Source organism: Equus quagga, chromosome 14, assembly GCF_021613505.1.
Source record: "Equus quagga isolate Etosha38 chromosome 14, UCLA_HA_Equagga_1.0, whole genome shotgun sequence".
Taxonomy (NCBI): Eukaryota; Metazoa; Chordata; class Mammalia; order Perissodactyla; family Equidae; genus Equus; species Equus quagga.
Genome location: NC_060280.1, coordinates 31,781,346 through 31,805,901, shown reverse-complemented (window position 1 = coordinate 31,805,901; position 24,556 = coordinate 31,781,346). Strand labels below are relative to the sequence as shown.

The window sequence follows — 24,556 nt, the reverse complement described above, 5'->3', positions numbered from 1 at the left end:
ACATTTACCCATTCTTCAGTAAGCAGTCAGTATCCTCATGGGCTGATCTTACAAATTCTATTTGAGTTCCTTTTTAAAGTCATGTTTACAAACTTATAATCATGACTTTCAGTGAAGCATAAAGTGTGCTAATAATGTATCAACAAAATGTTCGGGAGATTCTGTGCAGTGTTTCCTGTATGCACTGCTGTGGTCAGCCTGGTTCTGTGGATAATGCAGTCAACTAAGATGGAGGAGACCAAGCCTCTGGTTCTAGCTTGGCAGACAAGATATTTAACCTCTGGACTTCTTGGACTAGACTAAATGACTTTCAAAGATTCAACTTTAACATTCCATAATACTAGTCAGTTGCACCCTGAGTCTGAGAAAATAGGAGAAGTTGAGAAAAAAAAGATCAGGTCAGACTTTTAAAAAATGAAATACATAATGATCAGCAAGCCAACATTTCTTGATTCTATTTGGGCTTAATTTTAGGGTTGCTGGAATTGTTTCCTGTTTCTTGATGCAGAGAAAATTTAAAGAAAGGCCTAGACATTTTTTCCCCCAAAATGTGAGCCATGTAAAATATCCCTAAAGACCAGGATTAGTGGTCATCTGCTCTAGATTCTATCATTTAAAATCATTAAAATATGATCCCAGTGGATTTTCTCCTCCCTCAGATCAGTTTGTCAGATAGTGATACTTTTCAAATAAGCTTGTTTAAATCTTTGTAGATTATGTATTTTGAGATCTTGTTAGGATCTTTGCTACTATTGGTAAAGATAAAAGATTATACACAGATGATCACAGTGTATAGCCCTTTACTTTTGGAAAAAGACAAGTGGGATTATTCATTGTTCAGAGAGAGATTAGATATTTAAATAGAATTAGACTTTTCTGCACCATTTCAGATAGTATCACTACTACATAGCTAATTCTCATACAAATCCTATTTTAAAAATATTTCTAGAATGGGTAAATTGACATCTGGTACCCATCTTCTGTGGCTAATATATATTAACTAAATTCTAAGCAAATCCCTTATGACGATTCTAATAGAATTACTGCCATCCCTTCACGAGAGCTGAAGTTGAAACATTTTCACTAGCATCTCACTGTCTGCTTATTTATACATAAATAAAACTAGTATCTAATGTGGGAGACTTGATAATTTAAGACGAGAAACCAGACAAACTTTTGGGAGAGCAATGAACCTAGTCAGAATTTTTGTTTTTAACATAATTTTAAGATAAAGAAAAGAGATATATAACCTGGGGATAAGGCGGCTAGTTAAAAGTGTATACAGGGTAACTAATTCTTCTTAGGGTTTTATTTATTATTATTTTGAGGATTATATGAATCACTAATACACTTAAAACAACGGTGCCTAGAAAATGGCTCAGTAAATGTTATTACCAATAGTAGTAATTCTTTTCATAACAGAAAGAAGCTACAAATAAAACATTAACTCACCTCTTAGAATACATCTGAGAAGTCACAAAATTTAAAACTCCACTGAGCAATTAAAACAGATGTGATGAAATCTATGCATTTTTCTCATAAGACCTTCAGGCCTTCACTGCAAGTCTCTACTCCTCTACAAATAGGTCCACTGTACTTGAGCATCTAATTTGTAGTCATGCAGCAGATTAGGAAACAAGAAAAGAGTGGTTGATTCAGGCATATCAATAGCAACAGTAAATAGCTGACAGGATTATGAAGAAAAGTGCATATGTATTAGCCAAAAAATACAGCAGTCTAAGCCTTTGGTTACGGGGTGTGCAAATATGAGGACGGTGCAGCAATTTATGTTCATAAAAGTATGACCAAAATTATCAGTCCAAATTCTGGTTGTAAGTAAATCCAAATCTGGCTAATTTAAGCAGAAAAAAATTTATTAGAGCTCACAAAATGGACAGGAAAGCTGAGATAAACCAGGCTCCTAAAAAGGTTAGGAACTAGAAATGGTTTTACATAAATGTTATGATTCCTCTGCTGCTGTTAGACTGATTTTTTGGTTGCCCCCCATGTCTTTGAGTCAGTCACCACAAAGTCCTGGTTGGCACTGTGTGTGTTGCCAGGGACAGAAGACAGAGTATCTGGTCCCTTTAGCTTCTATAGTGGGAGGGCACTGCCCTGCCCAGATTCTCACAGTGGTGGAGTACCCCAAATAGGAACAGTGCTGACCTGCGAAAAATTTACAGCTGTCTATTGCAACTACAAATCTTAAAAAAAAAACAAACTTAAGGTGCTGTATAATAAGTTAAAGCCTTTTATAAAAAGCTGAGGGACACGCTATTTGTCAAAATTTAAAATGCACATATTCTTTGATCCAGAAACTTCACTTAAAAGATTTATCCTATATGGGGCTGGCCCCATGGCCGAGTGGTTAAGTTTGCACGCTCCGCTGCAGGCGGCCCAGTGTTTCGTTGGTTCAAATCCTGGGTGTGGACATGGCACTACTCATCAAGCCACGCTGAGGCAGCGTCCCACATGCCACAACTAGAAGGACCCACAACGAAGAATATACAACTATGTACCGGGGGGCTTTGGGGAGAAAAAGGAAAAAGTAAAATCTTTAAAAAAAAAAAAAATTTATCCTATAGATAAATTTGCACATCAGGAAAAGTCATCTATGCAAGGATATTAATTGCAACTTTATTTACAAAAGCAAAAAACTGAAAATAACCTCAACGTCTGTAGTTAGGCCTGGGTCGATTATTTACAGTACATCTGTACCATGGAAAACTATCCCTTAAAGAGAATTAGGTAGATCCTTATGTACTGATACTGAATAAGCTCCAAGACACATTAAATGAAAAAAAAAAATCAAGATACAAAGATATAAAGAAGAAAAGGGCTTGGAGATTACAATGGGGTTATATGTTGTGTTCCTTGTGTTATACAAAAAATATCCCTGGAAGAACATAAAGTGGCAATAATTGTTTCTGGGAGAGGTGGGGGACTCGGGTAGGAGGAAGACTGAGTTTTTTCCCTTGTTCATGGGTTGAATTGTGTCCCCTAAAAAAGATACGTTTCAAGTTCTAGCCCCCAGCACCTCAGAATGTGACCTTACTTGGAAATAGGGTCTTTACAGAGGTAATCAAGTCAAAATGAAGTCCTTAGGATGGGCTCTAATGCAATATGACTGGTGCCCTTATAAGGAGGGAGAATCTGGACACAGAGACACATGGGCAGAGGCCATGTGAAGAAGGAAGGGTGTAGTGATGCATCTACAAGCCAAGGAATGCCTGAGACTACCAGAAGCTAGGAGAGAGGCCTGGATCAGATCGTTCTCTACTGCCTTTAGAGGGAGCATGGCCCTGCCAACACCTTGATCTTGGACTTCTTGCCTCCAGAACTGTGAGACAGTAAATTTCTGTTGTTCTAAACCCCCAGTTTGTGGTACTTTGTTACAGCTGCACTAGAAAGCTAAAACATCCCCCCCCATGGTCCTACTTTTTTACCTGAGGAATAGAGAGATGGGCTGTATATCTTAGAGTTTCAAAGAATTTAAAAATTTATAATTATCATTAACTGTTTAAATGCAAAACTCTGCAGCTAAAGCAGGTAAAGGAAAAGTTGATTATCATTACCTAATTATGTAAATTGTGTTCTGAAATATGTTTGGCACATTAGAAAGACTAATGTAACACATACCCATATACTCACACGCAGCTAAGAAATAAAATTAGACAAATAGAGTAGAAGTTCCCTTTGTATCCTCTGATCCCAGTCCCCTTCCTCCTTCAGAGGTAACCACTATCTCAAATTTGCTATCTGTCATAACTATGCATGTGTGTGTATTTTTCCTAAAGATGTGTGTATCCCATAAACAGTATATGTATTGGGTTATATGTTATTTAACTTTTATTAATTGAACCTGCTGCTGCTTTTAAGTTTTATCCAAGGTGATACAGGCAGCTCCAGAGCACAGTTCATTCTCTTGATGGGCATTTAAGGTTCCAGTTGTTCATTATTTAAGCATCACAACAAATGCTCTTGTGCATGTCTTATGCATGTGTGCATTTATCACAGCCACATTCACACTTTAAATTATGCCAACAGTAAGCACATTTTCCACCAGCACCCACAAACATTCCTACTAATCCCAGAAACAATTTCATTAAAAATACTCATGTGAATACTTAACTTTCCTAGGTTTTGCTAAACTGTTCCGCAAAACTATTATGGCAATTTATACCTCCACTATTAAAGAATAAGATTTATTGCTTCTCTATATCCTCACCAACTTTTGATATTTCCAGATTTTTTAGTTTCTGCCAATTTGATGCATATGAAAGTAGTATTTCATCACAATAGTGTCTATGTTTCTGATGACTAGTGAGATTGAACACCTTCCTGCTTTGTACATTTGACTTTTCATATTTTTTGTCCAGTTTTTTTCTTTTTTCTTTTTTTTTTGAAGATTAGCCCTGAGCTAACTACTGTCAGTCCTCCTCTTTTTTGCTGAGGAAGCCTGGCCCTGAGCTAACATCCATGCCCATCTTCCTCTACTTTATATCTGGGACGCCTACCACAGCATGGCGTGCCAAGCGGTGCCATGTCTGCACCCGGGATCCAAACTGGCGAACCCTGGGCCACCGAGAAGTGGAATGTGCGCACTTAACCGCTGTGCCACCGGGCCCTCCCCTAAGTTATTTTTTTCTTATTGATCTGTGCTTTATGTATTCTAGATACTAATCTCCTAGTCTCTGACTTGTCTTTTCATTTTGTTTATGATGTCTTTTAAAAGCATGAAGTTTAATGATTAATATAATCATCTTTGCCAATCTTTATTTTCATGGTTTGTGGGGTTTGCTTTTTTTCTTTTGAGGAAGATTAGCCCTGAGCTAACTACTGCCAATCCTCCTCTTTTTTCTGAGGAAGACTGGCCCTGACCTAACATCCATGCCCACCTTCCTCCAATTTTATATGTGGGATGCCTGCCACAGCATGGTGCGCCAAGCAGTGCCATGTCCGCACCCGGGATCCGAACCGGTGAACCCCGGGCCACCGAGAAGCGGAACGTGCGAGCTTAACCACTGTACCACCAGGCCGGCCCCTAGTTTGTGGTTTTTGTTTTGTTCAGAAATCATTTCATGATCCCCAAAGTCATAATTGTCTTCAAAAAGACTTATTTTTGAACTGTTTTGTTAACATATACACGTACTACGGTTAACTAGTTTCTTTAAGGAATGGGATTGAAGTTTGGGCATCTGAGGTTTGATTTCTAATCTTTCCTGAGATGATTTTGCAGTTTGAAATTTGTCACCTTTGATGGTAAAAGAATGGCTGAGGATGGAATAAGCATGGACTTTAGAACTATGAGAGGGTACCAGGCTGGCTGGGGTAGCAGGTATATATCGACCAGCTACAGTGGGAGGAAATTGTGAAGGTATGGGAAATATTTTGGATTGATAGGGGGCTTTTAATTCATTTGAACAGTATATTTTGAGTACCTGTTATGTGCTGGAGGGTATAGAGATTAAGAAGATACAGTCCTTCCTTTAAAGTGCTCAGACTGGGAAACGGGCAATTTTAGAGTATTCAATGCTGTGACGGGGGGTGATGCTTGAGTTTGTTACGGGAGCCATTCCAGGTTCTTGTGTAGGGGACTGAAGTGGCAGATTAGGAAACAAGTCTGAACAACTTGAGTATGTAGAATGTCACAGAGGAAGACTAAAGGCAAAGAGACTAGTTAAGCTACTATAGCAAATAGAAGCAGCCTAGAGTCTGGGCACTTAACACTGTGGTAGTAAAGCTCCAGAATAATTATCTGAAAGTGTGCTTAAACAGAAGTATTTCTACAAGAAGTTGTAGAATCTTGTTAGCTTTTAGAAGCAAAGAAAATTATTCATTATATATGATGATTTAAAGTGTAGTTATTTCTAGCTCTAGCATTCTAGCACAGTTTTGCTACAGTGTGTTTTTAAATAATGTGAACTAGCTCACAAACGATTGCTAAATATTAGGACAGTGATGTCACTATAATCCAGAAGTCACATTGGTTCATATGCACTTTTTCCCAACACATTAATATTGTGCAACACCAGTTTCCTATAGTTTCGTAATGGTTAACTGGAGAAATACATGCCTTTAAGTCTGAAATAGGAAGCTGTGGCATGATTTAGTTGTTTTAATAGGATTACTCAGGCAGTAGAAACAGGAAGTTATGGCAGTAACCTGGGCAAGCGTAAGTAGATGGAGGCTTGAGGGGCCGGCCCAGTGGCGCAGCGGTTAAGTGCGCACATTCCGCTTCTCGGCGGCCCGGGGTTCACCAGTTCGGATCCTGGGTGCAGACATGGCACCGCTTGGCATGCCATGCTGTGGTAGGTGTCCCAAGTATAAACTGGAGGAAGATGGGCATGGATGTTGCTCAGGGCCGGTCTTCCTCAGCAAAAAGAGCAGGATTCGCAGCAGTTAGCTCAGGGCTAATCTTCCTCCAAAAAAAAAGAAAAAAAAAGTAGATGGACCAAACTATGCTAGCAGGTCATAATGAAAAGTATGAAAGGCTGCTACCCTAGAGAAACATGTATACAGAAGAAGAAATGCACAAGCATTGCTTTAATAGAGAATAACTAGAAATATCCATCACTAGAATGGATAAATTATGCAGTTCGAATCAACCAGAGCTGCATGTATCAACTTAAGTACCTGCTGGACAACCAAGGACAGATGTCGCATATACTGATGGATATGAGTCTAGAGTTCAGAACAGTTGTACAAGCTGGAGATATAAATTTGGCAGTCATTAGGATATAGTTGCTATAAAGCCGCAAGACGGGATAAAATTACCAAGGGAGTAAGTATAAATAGAAAAGAGCTCAGAGGACTGAGCCCTGGGAAATTCTCATTAGGGGAAAGGAGGAAGAACTAAAAAAAGAAACAGAAGGCAATGATTTTCTGGAAGCAAAGTTTTCAGGAGGAGAAAGCAATCGGTTATATCAGATACTGCTGATAGGTAAAAAGAATGAGAACTTGATTTAGCAACACCAAAGTCATTGATGGCCTTGGCAAGAATTTCAGTGGAACGGTGGAGTTGAAGGTCTGACAAGAATGCTTCAAGAGAAAACGGGAAGAAGAAAGTAAAACTTCTTCAAACTCTCACATGGCATGTGCTTGCCTAATTCTTCTTGTGCTCATCTGTTCTCACCTTTTCTCCGTTACTATGAACTGTCTATGCCTCTAGCTAAGACCAACCCCTTCATCTGTGCACTTGATTCCGTCTTCACTAACCTATTAAAAAATATGGACCAGGGAAATCCCTCCCTCTCCTACATCATCAGTTATTTTCTTTCTACTGCATCATTCCCGTCAGCATATAAACATATCTTTCTCATCTTAAAAAAGTAAATTCTTTCTTGGCCCAATTTTCCCCTCCAGCTACCACCCACATTTTCTTCCCTTTACAGCAAAACTCTTTGAACTGTCCTGCTATCTCCAATTTTTCTTCTTTTCATGTGTGGCTGCTGGCATGGAATAAGCAGACAGTTGGATTTAATTGTTTTATGGTTAAGCCATGTGCGCATGATGGAGAGAGAGAGGAACAAGGGAGTTAAGATTGTAAGCAAGTGTGTAATTTAAGCTGCTTAAGGAGAAGAGAGTACTTGAAAGGGGTGAGAGTTGTGAAAAGGGGGTGGTATCAATTGGACCTCATGGAGGTCAAAGAATCATTAGAGATGGGGTACTAGAGTGAGGAAGCTGGAAAGAAGGGTTAGTGGTTAGAAAGTAGGGTGTTTGAGTTCATAGAAGATTCTGAATTATTGGTAATGACAAGCCGAAGGTTATGGCCAAAGTTGTAGCTCAAGCGGAATAGAAAAAAAAAATTACTGAAGAGCCTTTCAAGTTCAGCCAGTGAACTGAGAGGCTAAGACACTGGAAGGATCATCTTTGTGGGTATTGAAATCACCAAGACATATAACTGGAGTGGTATTGTAGAGGGTGAGACAGGAGCTAAGTTGTTAAAGGAATGAGGGGGAATCGAGGGGACTGTACAGGAGAAAACTTCAGTAAGAACCAGGTAGCAGATGGCATGGTCTGATGACACGTTTTTAATGGAAGGAGCAGAGGAGAATAGACAGCAAGCAGCAATGAAGAGAAAGGACCCTGTTCCACCTCCAGGCCCAGTGGTATCAGGTGTGGTAGAGAAAAAGCTACCGCTTGAGAGGGCTGCAGGGGAAGCAGTGTCATCAGAAGTCACAACTCAAATTCTGACAAGTAAAGTTCAGAGGGCTGGGTATTTTCACAAATTAATACTCATTTTTCTTAAACCACAGCGTCCTCATGATAGAGACATAAATAAATAAAGTGTCTCATTATAAGAAAAACAGCCATGAGACAATAAGTGAAATCAGCATCATGTTTGGAAGACATAGGGAGTGGCCAAGGGACCATTTTAAAAAGAACCACCATTATTTTGTGGTTTTGACATGGTAGAATTTGGGCCTAGTATTGCCAGGTCTTTTGATTTTTTTCAAGAGAAGCTGGAACTGTGGATTTTTGTATGAAAAAGACTTAATACTAGCTTTTAATTTTTTTTAATACCATGCAGGCCAAATAAAATGTGTCAGAGACTGCATTTAGCCACTGTCACAGTTTTATGAACTCTGCTTTTTAAAATAGAAACGATTAGGTGTGTATTTGTAAGTTCAAGAGTCAAAGTCCATGATCATCAAACTGGTTGCCTTGTTGGGTAGCCCGCAGCAATTCAGTTCAGCCTGCAGGTGTCAAGAGAGTGACTGTCTGCAAGCTGATCACCAAGCAGCACTTAAATTACCCGGCAATTTATCACTTGCTTCATTGATTATTATTCAAGCAGATCTTATCTCCCCCCATATTTTTTTACTTTCAATTTTAACCCTCATAATGGAATTTCCTTTGAACAGAAACAAACTTAACCGTTTATGGCCTGAAGTTTTAATAAAAAGTAGACCTCATACAATAAAGCTTCTAATACAGGAAAACTTGAAGGTTCTTTAAGCCTAAAAAAAGCTAGTTAATTCCTAAACAAACCTTAATATTATAAAGTAGTTAACGTGTCTTCAAAATCTACAATTTTCCTTTAGTCATAATGATGACTGAGAAGATTTTTCCTATTGAAGTAGAAATTAAAGATGGTTTTTGGCTCTATTTGACCTTGGACTTCGTTTCCTTATCTGTAAAATAGAGATTAAAAATACATGCCCGAACTACTTCATAAGGTAGCTGTTTAGGTCAAATGAGAATGAGAAGAGCTTACACCATGACTTTGTATGGGTGCTTCATTTTATTATGTTCTATTAAAGAATAACAACTTGCCTAAAGTTAGTGAGAGTGTCTATTTGAGAATTTTAGATTAGAATATATTTAAAATTTAGGAAACCCCTTGAGTATGAGCAGATATATAATCTACTTCCAAAAGCAACTTTCCTATTGAAAGGTGACACTACTGATGGTATCGCTGTGTGAGGCAGGGGCTGAAAAGCATCCTCCCTGCAGTTGGCTAAGCGGGCCTGGTTGCACTCTGGTTAAAAATCCCGTTCATTCAGGAGACACTTGATACACATACTCTTTCTTTTGGTCCTGCCATCACCTTCCCTTCCCTTCCCACCCTGTACTCATGTTTTTTTCATCAAAATTAACAGTTATCACTTGAGATTTATATTTAATGTAATGAGTCTTTTCTAACAGCATTACACACTCAAAAGAACAAGTCTTAACTGAGAAATACGGGATACCTCATTTTCATAGTAATTTTTTTAAGTTTCAGTGATGAACATTCTAAGGCAGCTTCCTCCAAGGAAGCTAAGATTGATGAATCCACTGCAGCCAGTGTGTTCAATGTGAGGTAATAAAATCTTTATCACGTCCAGCTTGTCTGTCCTGTAACTTAGTCTGAGTCTTTTGGAATGGTTATTCCTTTTTATTAATTGTATGGTTGTTATATAGCCATGGAAGGAAAAAGCTGAACATCAAAATCATCAACAATATACCTGAAAGACAAAATACAGTAAAATAAAACAATCTCTAAGGAAGTTCATAATCACTCAGTGCGTATAATTTAGGATTCTATACAATTATATACCTAGAGATTTGGGAAGCTATGTTTAAAAGAATTGGCTACATCAATTCAACATGAAACATGTAGATTTTTTTTTTATTAATGTTATGATAGATTACAACCTTGTGAGATTTCAACATGTAGATATTTTTTAATCTAACATTCTCACGTTGTTTTTCTTCAACCACGAATCCTTAAAAACATATGTAGTTGGTAAAACCAGTAGGATCTAATCAATGAATTCAAAGGATACATAAAACAGAAAGATTTGTAGTTCTAGTTCTGGCTCCATTACTGACTTGAGTGAGAAACTCTGGACGGGTCTCCATTTGCTCCTCTTTAAAATGGCAACACTTTGTACCTCATGCCCCGGGGATGTGCAGTGAGAATAAAGCAACTGAGAGCAATTTTGAGTTTTCACTTGGAATGCTCAAATGAGAAGAGTATGTTAGATTACTTTCTCCTTTCTCATTTTTTTTCATCAACCTCAACCATTAATAGCTTTTAGAGCTGTATCAAGCAAATTATCTAATATAGAAAATTTTGGTCAGTGCCAAAATTTTGTATCTTAATCTTAAATATAATTCTTTAAAAAGATCACATATTACTAAGTCTTCATTTTTGAGGTCACACCAGACAAATCTAGCATGTAGTCATTGGTTAATTTTCCAATGGGAAATTGGGATCGGAGAGAGTGAGCTACAGGGCTCACATCACTGTTTTGAAAGGGAAGTCTGCAACAGTTAATGTTTTTATCCTAGCATATTTAGACTGAAAGCACTTTAAACTCAGATTAAGAACAACTTTTTGAAATTTATACAATGTTATGAATCAATGTGACCTCAGTAAAAAATAAAAAATAGGGCATAGTGGTTAAGTTCAGTGCTCTCCACTTTAGTGGCCCAGGTTCACAGGTTTGGATCCTGTTGGCAGACGTACACCACATGTCGGCCATGCTGTGGCAGCAGCCCACATAAAAAGTGGAGGAAGATTGGTACAGATGTTAGCTCAGGGTTAATCTTCCTCAAGCAAAAAAAGAGGAAGATTGGCAACAGATGTTAGTTCAGGGCTAATCTTCCTCAGCATAAATAAAAATAAAAATAAAAAAATTTTGGGGGCCAGCCTAGTGGCACAGCAGTTAAGTTCACATGCTCCACTTTGGCAGCCCAGGGTTTGCCAGTTCGGATCCTGGGCACAGACTTACACACTGCTTATCAAGCCATTCAGCCATTCTGTGGCAGGCGTCCCACATAAAATAGAGGAAGACGGGCACAGATGTTAGCTCAGGACCAATCTTCCTCAAAAAAAAATAAATAAATAAAAAATTTTTTTAAAAATGAATTTTTGTCACATGTGGATTTGATATTTTACTCTTGTAACAAAAGGAAACCTTATGGTTTGACTACCATTTGGATAGCTTAACATGTTCTTAAAAGATGAATCTGTTTTGCAGCCAAAGGCTTTAAATGAACAAAAATAGAAGCAATCTGTATGTTAACTGACCCACAAAATTTGACATTTTCTTTATAAAGTGAAAGCTAGAAAATAAGACATTTAAAACTTCTTCCAAAAATGGCATTGCAGTTTCACAGAAGCAAATAGAATTTGCTAATTTTCATTGTATGAATTATGTAAACTAGAGAATTAATTCTATATACATTCTTATCACATTTCTAACATTTTTAATTAATTTTGGGGAGATGACAGGGGCTATTAGAAGAATTATAATTATCTCTGTTATAAAGAGAAACAAGAAGGAACAAGGACTATGACTTCCAAGGACAGTTTGCTCTTTGGTTGGTCAAGAAGGGAAAGAAGACAGACAGCTTGGGATTTCTCTCCTCCGTCTTACTCCATGGCAGTGCCTGATGCAGCTTTAACAGGGTTTTGTCTGTTTGTCTTGACTCTTCATCTCTTACTTAGCTCTTTGAATGGCTCTTGTGAAAATATAATCTCTTATTTTTCCTATCCTTGTTAAAGTTTAATCGAGGCCTTTTTGTCCCCCAGTGGGAATGTAACTTCAATATATGACAAAATTCAATGGCCAGCTGGAACTCCGTATTCTAAAAACTGCTATTTACTCACATCTTTTATCCACATATATTGAAGGATTCCTGCATTGTTTCTCATTCATAAACCTCTTAAAGAAGTATAGGAACATGCCTCTTTAAACCAAAAAACTGCAATAGAATTTATGTTGGACCAATTTAGAAAAATGCGGGGAGGTCCTTAGGCTAACTAAGAAAGAATCTTTGGAGGGCTGGCCCCATGGCCGTTTGGTTAAGTTCACACGCTCCACTTTGGTAGCCCAGGGTTTTGCCAGTTTGAATCCTGGGTGCAGACATGGCACTGCTCATCAGGCCATGCTGAGGTGGCATCCCACATGCCACAACTAGAAGGACTCACAACTAAAAATACACAACTATGTACCGGGGGCCTTTGGGAAAAAAAGGAAAAATAAAATCTTTAAAAAAAATTTTTAAATAAAAAAGAAAGAATCTTTGGGACCAGCCCCTGTGGCCTAGTGGTTAAGTTTGGCATGCTCTGCTTTAGCAGCCTGGGTTCAGTTCCCAAGCACAGACCTACACCATTCGTCTGTCAGTGGCCATGCTGTGGTGGCAGCTCACATACAGAAAGGAAGATCGGTGCAGATGTTAGCTCAGGGCAAACATTCCTCAGCAAAAAAGAAAAGAAAGAAGAAAGAAGCTTTGAATGCATAGTTTCAGCAAGCTAAATAGGGCCATACACAATTGCAAAAAAGTTTGATCCTAATTCTGTTTTAAAAGATTCCTTGAATAGGAAGCAAAGAAATAAATAAAAGTATACCTGTCTTTTGATTGGATGTTTGGATTGTTTCTGGGTAAGTAGTTCTTTAAAATGTTTTGGTAAAGCCCTCAAGTAACGTTACCTTCCTGTTTGGACTACACTAACATGAAGAGAATATAGTCTGTTTCCCCACCCTTCTACTCTCTGGTCTGTATTCATTCTAAAGGAGCAGAAGCAATTGTTCCTTTTTTATGTATCATGAATCTTTTCCAGTATGTTCTTCCAGGAAGACGTTATTAAGTGATTTGAGCTAGAAAACATGTGTTTAAAGAAAAAAGTCATGGTCCTTTTACAGAGAACATCATTACTTCTGATTTTTCTTCTTTTAACATTCTTTTGGAAAAACCTACTTTTTCATGTTCTTTCAAGTAATCGATAAAGTAATTCCTTAGTATCATGGGCCTATTGTTAAAATTGTAGTTGGAGCACATTAACAAATATATAATAATAATATATGTTGATTTCAAATAAGACATACTAGGAATTTTTCCGTATAAAAACAATCAGTAGTTTTATCTAATTAGGGACTTTTTTAACTTCTTCATGAACTTCAGTGACGTTTTTCACTTATTAAAAATAAAGAATAGAGAAAATTTATCTTCAAAGAAGTTATTATTGGAAAATACTAGCCATCTGTAGAACTGAAAAGAAAAGCTATGATTATTAGCATTTTTAAATGCATGTTTTCTCTGATATTCTTCATATTTAGGCCTATAGATATTATTATTGAACATTCTAGATACTAAATGTGAGATAAAGGAATGGAGCGTGAATAGGAGGAGTAAAGTGTAATGGCTATTCAAACCTTTTGTGCCAATGTTCCCTCCTGTATGAACCTTTTTGTTTGTTTGTTTAACAAAAATGAGCAACAAGAAACAAAATGCAAACTGTGAATAAAAAGAAGGATTAACCAATAGAAGACCAGGCAGCCTCATATTCATTTATAGTTATGAATTATAATCAGGTTTAAACCAGAAGACTAAACAAGAAATATAGCTTGTATAAAGAAGTGCACATTATGATTACAGTTATTTTATAATTTTTTTTTGGTTATTTGACTTCTCTGAATAGAGGATTTTTATACATCTGATCCAGAGAGAAATAAAAGGAATGCAACTTGTGGATAATTTTAAAACTATACATATTATAAGTATACATTATTTCATGAGATGCTGTTCTGCAAAATGAGTCAATGAACTAAATAGTATTTTATCTGGAGCTCACAAATTTGAAAAAACGAATTCCTTTAGCAAAAAAAGAGGTTATTTTTTAATGGAAGAAGTAATTGCTCCTTACTTTTTTTGCCCTCATATCTGAGGGTTTCTTAAAGTGGTATCATACCTAAAACAGACCATCCTTAACTAGATAATTTTGTTTCTTTGAAGATAAAAACAGTTTTAAAGGATACTGCACAAAATAATACTATTTCAGGCATGCTAACTACCTTTTTCATTTTCTTCTTTGTACCTACTCTGGCTTTGGAAATTGACATGTTAATAGTGACATACCATTTCATATTTTTAAAGATATCCTAATATTTTAATCATATTAAATAAAAATATGCTTACCTAAAGAAGGAGCCAGCCAATATACTATAAAAAATTGAAGGAATGCTTCATCAAAACACTTGAAATGTAGTGAAAGTGCCAAAGCTGGATTAAATACGGCTCCTGTTAGACTTCCACCTGTAATACATTTTAAGCAGAGTGATACCAAACCATGTATCTTACATCTTCTTGTAACTGGAAATAAAGGGGTTACCAAATGTGACTATTTTATTTTAGGTATTTAAATATTCTTATTCTACAATCTTCCTTTGCAGAATCACCTGGCATATTATAGAGTATAAAAATAGATTATAGATTACAATATGCCAGGTGCCAAAACAAAAAAGAGAACATTGTTTTAATTCAGTGCTTTTCCTATATACTATAAAATGCGTATCGAAAGTTAATCTGCTGTATTATTCTTCCTACAGTTTTATAAAATAGGAGATTTGGCTGCCCTTCTTAACATTCATCAATTTAAATAAATAAATGAAAATACCTTTTAAATGGATACAATACCCTAGAATCCTCTTGGGCATAAACATACCTCTGTGTTGAAAACAAAACAGAAAATGGACCAAAGCATTATCATTGACTCCATTTTTACCTGTCAACACAGCCCTGAAGAAGTGACTCTGAATGGTATGTGAATTTATATATCAATAAAGTGGTTACAAAAATTCTTTAAATAAAAAAGGAATTGACTGTGAGCAGTCATGAAAGACAAGCACAAATTCTGTTGACTACTTTTCAGGATTCGTGGTCCAGCTGTGCCCCCAGGGTATCTCTCTGACCTGGGGCCTAGGAGTTTATAGTTCTGGCCACACAGCAAGTAAGGAAAGGCAGGGGAGGCGAAACTGCCTGTCCCACGGTACTCTCCAGAGCTGTGGCTCAGCTTTTCAAAACACACCCTAAGAGTATCCTTGCGATAGGGACATTTCTGGCGGTTCTTCCAAATGTAAGCTTGGGCACACACATCTGCCTCTCAGCCAAAGAGATAGAGCCTGAGATCTTCACAGATTTTATATTGACATACGCCAATATAGCATGTCAATTGTCCTCATAAAATGCAGTAAAGTAGAAGTGGAAATTAAGTGACCCTTTCATAAGATTTCACTAATGAGATTTCACACTTGATAGGCTGGAAACATTGAAGCCGTGTTGAGATGAAGATGTTGAGCAATGAACTAAGTTCGCTACACGGCTAAGAGTTTTTTCTAGCATGCCAGCCTCACAGCACGATTCACATTCACGCCTCAGCAATTACAAACGACATCACGTCATGGACCTTTAGAATCATTCTTGAGTAGTCAAATCCTGGAATGTTATATCTGCAACTGCCAAGGGCCAACAGAATTGTCTGGTTGGCAGGTGGTCATTTCAGTTCAATCCTACAAAAAATTATTGAGTTCCTATGTATTGGGCCGAAAGATAAGGACTCATACAGATCTTTACAATATAATGTAATATGTGCTGTGATAATATAATAAGTGACCTGTGTTTATTTTTTTAGGCATTTATCAATGAACCACTGCCCTCATAATTAGTTTACTTCAGCATTCCCATGAGATCTTCTGTAGTCCCGGTAGGTCTAAGAACACTATCACTCAGTCCTATACCATCCTAAAACTCAGACTACTTCACTCCCCTTATCTTCTAATCCTCACACCACCAATTCTGCACAGTGCGGCCTGGTGGAAGCTTGGTGGGATCTATTCTCTCGAACATGGACTGGCTTTGCAACTTGCACTGACAAACAGAATGCAGCACAAGTGATGCTCTGTGAATTCTGGATGTGAGGACTGACTCTGAGTGACTTCTAGGTTCAGGTCTCAATAAACCCATTAGCTTCCACTTTTTGCTGTCCTGGAACATGCTCTGACCATGTAAACAAGCTGGTCTGGGCTGCTGGAGGATGAGAGGCCACATGGAGGAGAACCGAGGTGTCTTAGATGACAGCTGGCATCAACTGCCAGACACTGGAGTGAGGCTGCTTAGGTTCTTCCAGCCCCACAAAGTGTCTAACCTATGTGATCTCAGAGGAATTTCCCATCTAACTCACAGAATCATGAACGGTAATAAATTAGTATTTTAAGCAATAGTTAACTGATACAGAAATCTGTATCAGGAGTTGGTTCTGTGCCAAAAAAAAAGCCCAAAATATGTGGCATTGGCTTTGACGTTTTAGACTGGATAATTCTTTGTTGGGGGCTGTCTTATGCATTGTAGCATGTTTAGCAGCATCCCTGGCCTTTACCGACTAGATGCCAGTAGCACATCCATCTCCCCCCATCATAACAACCAAAAATGTCTCCATACTTTGCCAAATGTCCCCTGGGTGGCAAAATTGTCTACTGTTGAAAATCTCTGTCCTAGAGAACTAGAGATACTTGTATACAAGTAGATATACACAAGGTTGATTATTTTTAGTAGCAAAGAAATGGGAAAAAGCTAAATGTCCATTCGTAAGAAAATAGCTAAACAAGTTTTATTATTAATTTGGAATACCATTCAGTTTTGAAATAACAAAAGAAATCTCTTTACTTATATAGATAGATCTGTAAGATATGCCATTGAACACCGCCACCAAATGAGCAAGCTACAGAAAATAAGGAATGATGCCTTTTATGTTAACATGAACACATAAAATAATTGTTTCTCTAGAGCCTTATCGATAATAAGTACACATGAAAAGAGTTTAGAAGGAGACACACACACATGTACAGGTGGAGGATCTCGAGGCGGGAAGGAGAAGTCATGGAGGGCATGGTGAATAGCAGTCAAAAGGCACTTTTAGTTTCATCAGTAGTGTTTCAATTTTTTCCCAAAAAACCACATTCATGTATTACTTGTGTAATCAACCATGAATTATTAAAAATTAACTCACCCACCAAGCATGGAACTAACAGAAAATGGCTTCAAAAAACAAGTTATTTATTGACATTGAAGGGGAGAAGACCACACATGTTAAAGAAGAGGTATCGATGGGAAGATCCAGCTGGCTGACTGCCCAGAGTCTCAGAGGACATCATGAACTTGGTGAGATTACCACAGTCAAAGAGTAGGTCCCAAATCTGATAATTCTATGCACTAATGTTTCTCAACACCCCTAAAGGTAATCAAATTCTCCGTGATGGAATGACACTAGTTAAAATCACATAAGACTCATGTATAAGCCAGAAGGTCGATTAACTAATTTATAGTGGAATCTAGCCCTTTCCAGGGACCAGAATATTTGTGCCAAGTGCTATGCTAAGAACATGAAATACATCACTCTGTTCTAGTAATAGTCTTAAGAGAGAGAGAGAATTATTCTCCATTTCAAAGATGAAGAAACTGAGGCCTAAATTAAGTGTCTCTCCCAGGGACATAGTCCAACTCCAAACCTGTACTCTCATCCTCTATGTTATACTGGCATAATAAAAGACATCTGGATGTTTGAAGCTGTTTTTCATTTGTAAATTAGCCCCTATTTGATAGAATTATTGTATTAAAAGCAAACATATGTAAAGGACTTAGTTCCCTTCTCCTTTGGCAAACAATCTTACTTATATTCTTCATGACCTAGAGTGATACCAAAAACTTCTGAATGGAGTAATGAAATGAAGTAAAAATATTACAATTTCCTCAGACAATTTATTAGGCTTATTTTGAAAGCCCTCAGACATAAAATATACAATTCCCAGATATGTATTATTTCTTTCTGTGTGATTTTTTAAAGCGAATAGAGTATTTGCTAATTCATTCATTCACTCATTCTAAAAATACTTACTATTTATTTTGTACCAGGTGACAACATGCTAAATCCTGATTATACGTTACACTGAATAAAACAATTTTAGTCCCTGTACTCCTAAAGCTTACCATCTGGTGGAGGAAGACAGGCATTATACCAGAAAACAAGTGTATAATTAAAAATTCTACAAAAGAAACGAATAGGGTGCAGTAATAAAGACAGCTTGCTTAGATGTGTAAAGTAACAGATTTTTTTCAATATCTAATTAATTAAAAAATGAATGCAGCTCTCTCTTACCCTGTTCATTGAACCAAATTCTCCCAAAACCTAAATTAAGGAAGATTTGCTTGAAATTCTCATTAATAGTTTTTATAGCTCTAATATGTTAATAAATCACACAGCTTTTTTTTCCCTTTATTGGGAAGCTAATACATAAGTGGTAATGACATCAGTGGCCTCCATCGGCACGTCAAAGTGCAGGGTGCTAGATCAATAAACACACAGACCCTTGTCACTGGCTGTCCAAGGAGCCTGGGGCTATGCTGCTGGACAGTTATGTTCTGTAATATTAAAATATATAATCAGTTATTGGTGCCTGAATTGGTGACTTCCAAGCGCCCTCAAAGTGCAAGTGATTAAAGAAATCTCCCAGTACGCAACTTTGTCAAACCTGTACTAATAGTATTTTAGTACTATTGTAAAAAAGGGTACTATTTAGTACTCTTTTAAAAAAAGACATGCCACAGGGCCAGCCTGGTGGTGCAGCGGTCAAGTCCGTACGTTCTAGCTTCAGCGGCCCAGGGTTCACTGGTTCAGATCCCGGGTGCAGACCCACGCACTGCTTGTCAAGCCATGCTGTGGTAGGCATCCCACATATAAAGTAGAGGAAGGTGGGCACGAATGTTAGCTCAGGGCCAGTCTTCCTCAGCAAAAAGAGGAGGATTGGTGGCAGATGTTAGCTCAGGGCTAATCTTCCTCAAAAAAAATAAATAAATAAAAATTTAAAAAATTAAAGACATACCAGAGTAACTTGTAATGATGCCCGACTTAGCCAACGCTTCCCCTGCCTTTCCTTCTCTATCCATTCTTAAATCCTTCCTACAAAAGCCTCACCTCTGCCTGCTAAGACACTCAACCTGTCCCAAGAGGGTTCATTCTATTTGGAACGACTCTGTTCTAAAGATATGACTGATACCCATAGGAAAGAATGGGGAGGTCTATGGCTTAGCGCAGCATTTCCCAAAGCATGTGCTCTTCTGCTACTCACTCCCAGACAAAAGGATTCCATACGTTTGAAAAACTAAGTTCCAACTCTTGAAGTTTCACAGTGGCATAGTAAAGGCTCTGTGAAGTCTTAAAATGAGAAAACCTGTTTTATCCAGTGTTTGCCAACTTATTTATCAACAGAATTCTTTTATAACCTAAAAAAAAATTTTTAATTATAGTAAAAACATATGTATAACAAAATAAGCCATTTTAAGTGTATATTCAGTGGCATTAATTACATTCACATGTTCAACCATCACCACTATTTCCAAAACTCTTCCATCACCCCAAACAAAAACTCTGTACCCATATAAAACAAGAAGTCCCTGCTGCTCCCTGCCTCCCAGTCCCTGGCAGCCTCTATTCTACTTTCTGACTACAAATTTGCCTATTCTGTATTTTCCACACAAGTGGAGTCATACAACTTGTTTCTTTGTGTCTGGCTTATTCCGCTTAGCGTGTTTTCAAGGTTCATCCATGTCATAGTATGTATCAGAACTTCATTCCTTTTCATGGCTGGATAATATTCAGTTATGTGTATATGCTTTTGTTACTTTTGAGGAGCACACTGTAGAAATGCTGATCATGAAATGAGTATGAGGTTTAGTGTCAGTCTGAACCACGGTTCCAGCACATTCTACCTGTGTGACCTTGGACATGTCATTTCACTCTTCTGAGCCTCACTTACTTTAAAATGAAAATAGTGTACTCACCAATGGGTTGTTGTAAGGATTAACTAAGATGATTCATATAAATGTCCTATATGCTCGACGTATTGCTCAATGAATAGTCTTCTCTCCCTCATATTGTCAGAAAAGGAAGATCATAATAGATTATCACCTGCTGTAACAGTCGCAATCCACAATTGTCGATTGGGTTCTGCCCCTGCAAACAGTCCCCAGCGCTGTCCAATACTGTACCCACTAGCTGCATGTGGCTTTAATTAAGCACTTGAAATGAGACACTGAATATTCCATTTTAGTTAATTTAAATATAAATAGCCCCATGCGGCTAGCGGCTGCCAAAGTGGCCAACACAAGTCTAGACTAGAGCAGTGGTTCTCAATTCTGACTTCATACTGGGATCACCCGGGAAACTTTAAAATATCTCATCGCCTAGGCCTCTTTCAGAGCAATGACATCTAATCTCTGCAGCCAAACACAGGTGTGTTTCAAATGCTCCCCAGGAGATTCTGACGCAGAGAGAACGCTGAGAACCACTGCTTCTGGGACTCCTCTCTCCCCTCCTCCCCAGCAATTAGTGCCCTCATTTCAACAACTTCGATGTCTGTAATGTGAGGCAAAGAGAAAGAGCAGTGTTTTGGATACCATAAATTGATGCTTTATGGGTTCTTTCCAATAACTTTCCTTATATTTATCTATACCTTCAAATAATACCTTGTTTCTCTTCTCTCAAAATCTCTGTCACTTATAAAATAGGTCTTGGCTAATATTACATACAGTATTATTTATAGAATCATAAATATATATTAAAAGTATAAAAACTGGAAGAATAACAACTTCAGGGTAGTCAAGAGAGGGAGAAGGGACACTGGTACAGAAAGACCCAACTGTAGATCGCATTTTATTAATTCAAAACATCTTTTGGCTGTTACTGCTCTTACTATATAAATGCAGAGCTAAACGATGGCACAAGTTTTTGCAGGGATGATTCTGTTCACATATGGAGGGATGTTTCTGGTTTAGCCAAAACCTAAAACTTTAACAAATCAGCAACTGCTCACCAACCCCTCGGATATGCATATATCCATCCCTCTCTCCTATACCATCTATGTCCATTTGTGTCTACCAAAAGAATGATATTAGATCTAAAGAAGGAAAGATGGATTGGAAAGTCTTTCCTTTTTACCCTAGAGGTCATTTTTACCCTAGGAATCCTTATGTTAAGGTTTGCTTCTACACACAGTTTCATTTTTACTGGGCAGAAGATAGACTCTTACTACAAATTTCCTTTTACTGGATTCCTGCCTCCAAAACATTTTATAACTCAGATATAGTCCCAATGAAGATATTTTGTTGAAATCATTTAAAATGACACATTTAATCACTAAACTTTTGTTTTTTGGATTTCCTTGTCTGTTTAGAGTATCCACATTACCCACTGCATCTGAGATCTGTCAAGGAACAAATGGTTTCCAAGAAATCAACAGATTTCTGAAGAGTTATACTTATTTTTAAAAAGTATCTTTAATTTCAAGAAAGTTTTAATTTTAAAACACACATCTTTCTCAATAAGCCATTTAAAAGTTCATCTATAACTCGATAGATTATTAAGGAAATAAGAAATGACTAAGTAATTTTGTAGAAAAAGAACTAAGAAGTAGAACTACAGAATTTCTACTCCCCACTCTTACTATTAACCAATCATGTAGCTTGTGCTTTAAATTGAAAGGAACTTTTTAAACCCAGGATCATTTTTCAGTGAGAGTGTCAGAAAGGATCTATACCAGGTTGGCATGAGTAAAGAGGTAGCTGATAAGTTATCTTTCCTCTCTACCATTAAAACAATCCCTTTGTAAGATATCTGAACCCTTGGCAATATCTCACAAGATCTCAGTTTCAGCATAGCAGTGGCTCCTCTCTCTGGGTGTTCAAAAAAGCACTGAATGGAAGATCTATATGTCGGCCCTGTCGGTAAGGAAGGGGCTGCAAAATGGCTAGATTAACAAGGATACCAAAATTGACAGAAGTGTAGGGGTTTCAAATGTATCTTGGTAAAGAACTTAGAGCCTCAGGTCATAGAAGCTCTGGAAGTGCCAAGTGTTTTGTGGGAATAACCAACCTGCATAGACCAAAAAGGTGATGAGTGCTGCCAGCAGGTGGATACGAAGCTTGGGTCTGACCTCCTGGAAGTTCAGCAAAGCGCTATGGAAGATAAAGGAGCAGAGGGCCTCTACGATGACCGCTTTGGGCAGGTCGACTTGAATGGGATTCTTGCAGGCGAAGCTCCTCTCGCTGACGTGATACTTTGTCAGCCCCAGGCTCCACAGGGCGCCTATGCAGTACCTGCTGCCCAGAGCACCAATCAGCTGAGCCAACAGCCTCACCGCACCCATCTCGGGGGACATTCCCCCCAGCATCATCTGCATCATCACACCGCACGGGTTGCTGGAGGTGCCCACCAGAGTCAGGCCATGTACCAACGTGAAGAAGTAGATTAGCGTCAGCGGCCAAGTGGGGTGCGCGGGTTCCTGCTCACTCAGCAGCAGCAGCTCATGGGTGCAACAGCAGAGCTGTAAGGTGGCCAGAAACTCCAAAACGAAGGCGTGGGCCATGGGTCTGTGCAGCTGCTGCTGCCGGGCGACCACGCGGGCCAGCCCTGCGAGCAGCACGACCGACAGCATCAGCCCCAGCGAGGTGCAGGTGTCCTGCATCTCGGACCAGAGCGCCCGCAGCACCGTCATGGCTCGCTCAGCTCCAAACTAGGCTGCCTGCTACGGCTTGGCAGGCAGCGGTCTAAGGGCCGGAGTCCGAAGTCCGCAGCCCCGCCCACTCCTCACGCCCCTCGGGGCTGACCGACTCTGCACCAGCAGGAGGCCCCGGGGGCGTCACGCTCTAGGACTCCTCCCTCCTTCCCCCTCCCCGGGCGACTGCTGGGACCAGAGCCGGGGTGGAGTGGAGGCGGGGGTGGCGAGGAAAGCTCTGCTAGGGCCCCGGCTGAGGGGCCGACGGTCAGCCGGAGCCGGAGGCGCCCACACCCTTGCCGCCTCCCTAAGGGACTGCAAGCAGGCACGGCTGGGGCAGGGAGCGGAGCGACCACGCTCGCCTGGAGGCCATTGCGCATGCGCCTGCCGCCGTGCATTCTGGGAAGCGCCTGGACCTGGGCCCCTGGAACCCCCGGGCCGGCTGGGCGTGTGCTCGCCTGGAGGGGAGCGGGACGTGCGCGTGTACCGCGCTTTGACACGTGTTTGGAAGCGAGGATCTTGAGGGTTCTCCTAAACTATAAATCCTAATAAGCTCCTTAAACTATAAATCCGTCAAGCTGAAAAGACCCGTAAAAATCATCTCGGCCACCACCTCGTTTTATTAACCGGCGACTCACAAGACGGGAGGTGACGGAGGTGCAGAACAGAGGCCGAGGTTGGCTTAGCGGGAATGGGCTTCAGAGTCCAGCGAATCAGGGTTTGACCTGGGTGAAGCAGGGTATGCAACTGGCTCTTCTTGTTTTTTTCCTTTTTTGCTTTTTCTCCCCCAACCCCCCCCCCCCCCCCCCCACCCCCCGGGTCTTCTTGACCTTTCGTTTTTTTCACCTACTTCATAAGAGTTGTGGGTCATACGAACCGCCTCATCGATTTGTTTTAAAAAGGGTGAAAACCACGTAGCACAGAGCTTAGCACCTAAGAAGTGTTCAATAAGTTGTAGTTCAAAATGAAAGAGCAGGTCTGATGATGCCCGGGTCCGCAGCTCTTGCCGCCACATCCCGCTCCCATCGGCTCGCCCGCCTAGGGTGGCCCGTTGTGGGTGCGGATGGGAGAGACTGTTGGGGATTCCTCAGACCTCGCACCTAGCGTGGTTCTGCGCTAATGGAAGAGGTGTCATGGTTTGGGGTGGGGGGTTCCCGGTGCCTCAGCCCTCTGTAGCCTCAGGTCTGACTCCACCGGGCTCTGCTGACGACAAGTCCGCATTTCCTAGGGCCAAGGAGGAGGGAGAGAGGAACAAAAATGAGAGGAATTGTTAGCCCGAGCTTCAAGTGATAGAACTTGGAAGGTGTTTTTTCTTGCTGGTTCTCCTCAGCTTTACCTCCCCAATCTCAACTTGTCCATTTGTAACTAATGAAAGTTCTCTTTATAACTCCAAGTTTTCTGTGGTGCCAATAGACAGTCTCTGAAATATGAAAAAATAAATTCTTTCACAAAATACACAAAGTAGAGAAATGAAGTCCATTCCTCTTTCCTGCGTTGGTGCCTGATCAGGAGGAATTTAGGAATTGAAACTATTTTTTAATCATTGCTGTTGAAAGAGGTTGCTTTTAAATCAATCCTATGAGTGTAACGCTTTCATCGCTCCCCTTTACTAGAAGTCTCTTGAGGATTAGTTATGTGAATATATTTTGTTTACTGCTCTGCTGATAATTCACTTTTACCAGCCAAACCCATATAGAAAACTAGTCTTTTGGACTTTGACTCGAAATTTTGATATT

The 24,556-nt window shown here is 39.3% G+C and overlaps 1 protein-coding gene across 1 annotated transcript; it reads right to left on the bottom strand.

Annotated features, from left to right (window-relative positions):
• Positions 1–8,902: 8,902 nt before the first annotated feature.
• Positions 8,903–23,090, bottom strand: AQP11 (aquaporin 11). The gene is made up of 3 exons (XM_046637616.1): positions 22,199–23,090; positions 14,416–14,532; positions 8,903–9,953 (listed from the first exon to the last, which is right to left on the bottom strand). The coding sequence occupies exons 1-3, from the start codon at positions 22,818–22,820 to the stop codon at positions 9,874–9,876; spliced, it is 819 nt and encodes a 272-aa protein (XP_046493572.1). The 5' UTR covers positions 22,821–23,090; the 3' UTR covers positions 8,903–9,873.
• Positions 23,091–24,556: the final 1,466 nt, after the last annotated feature.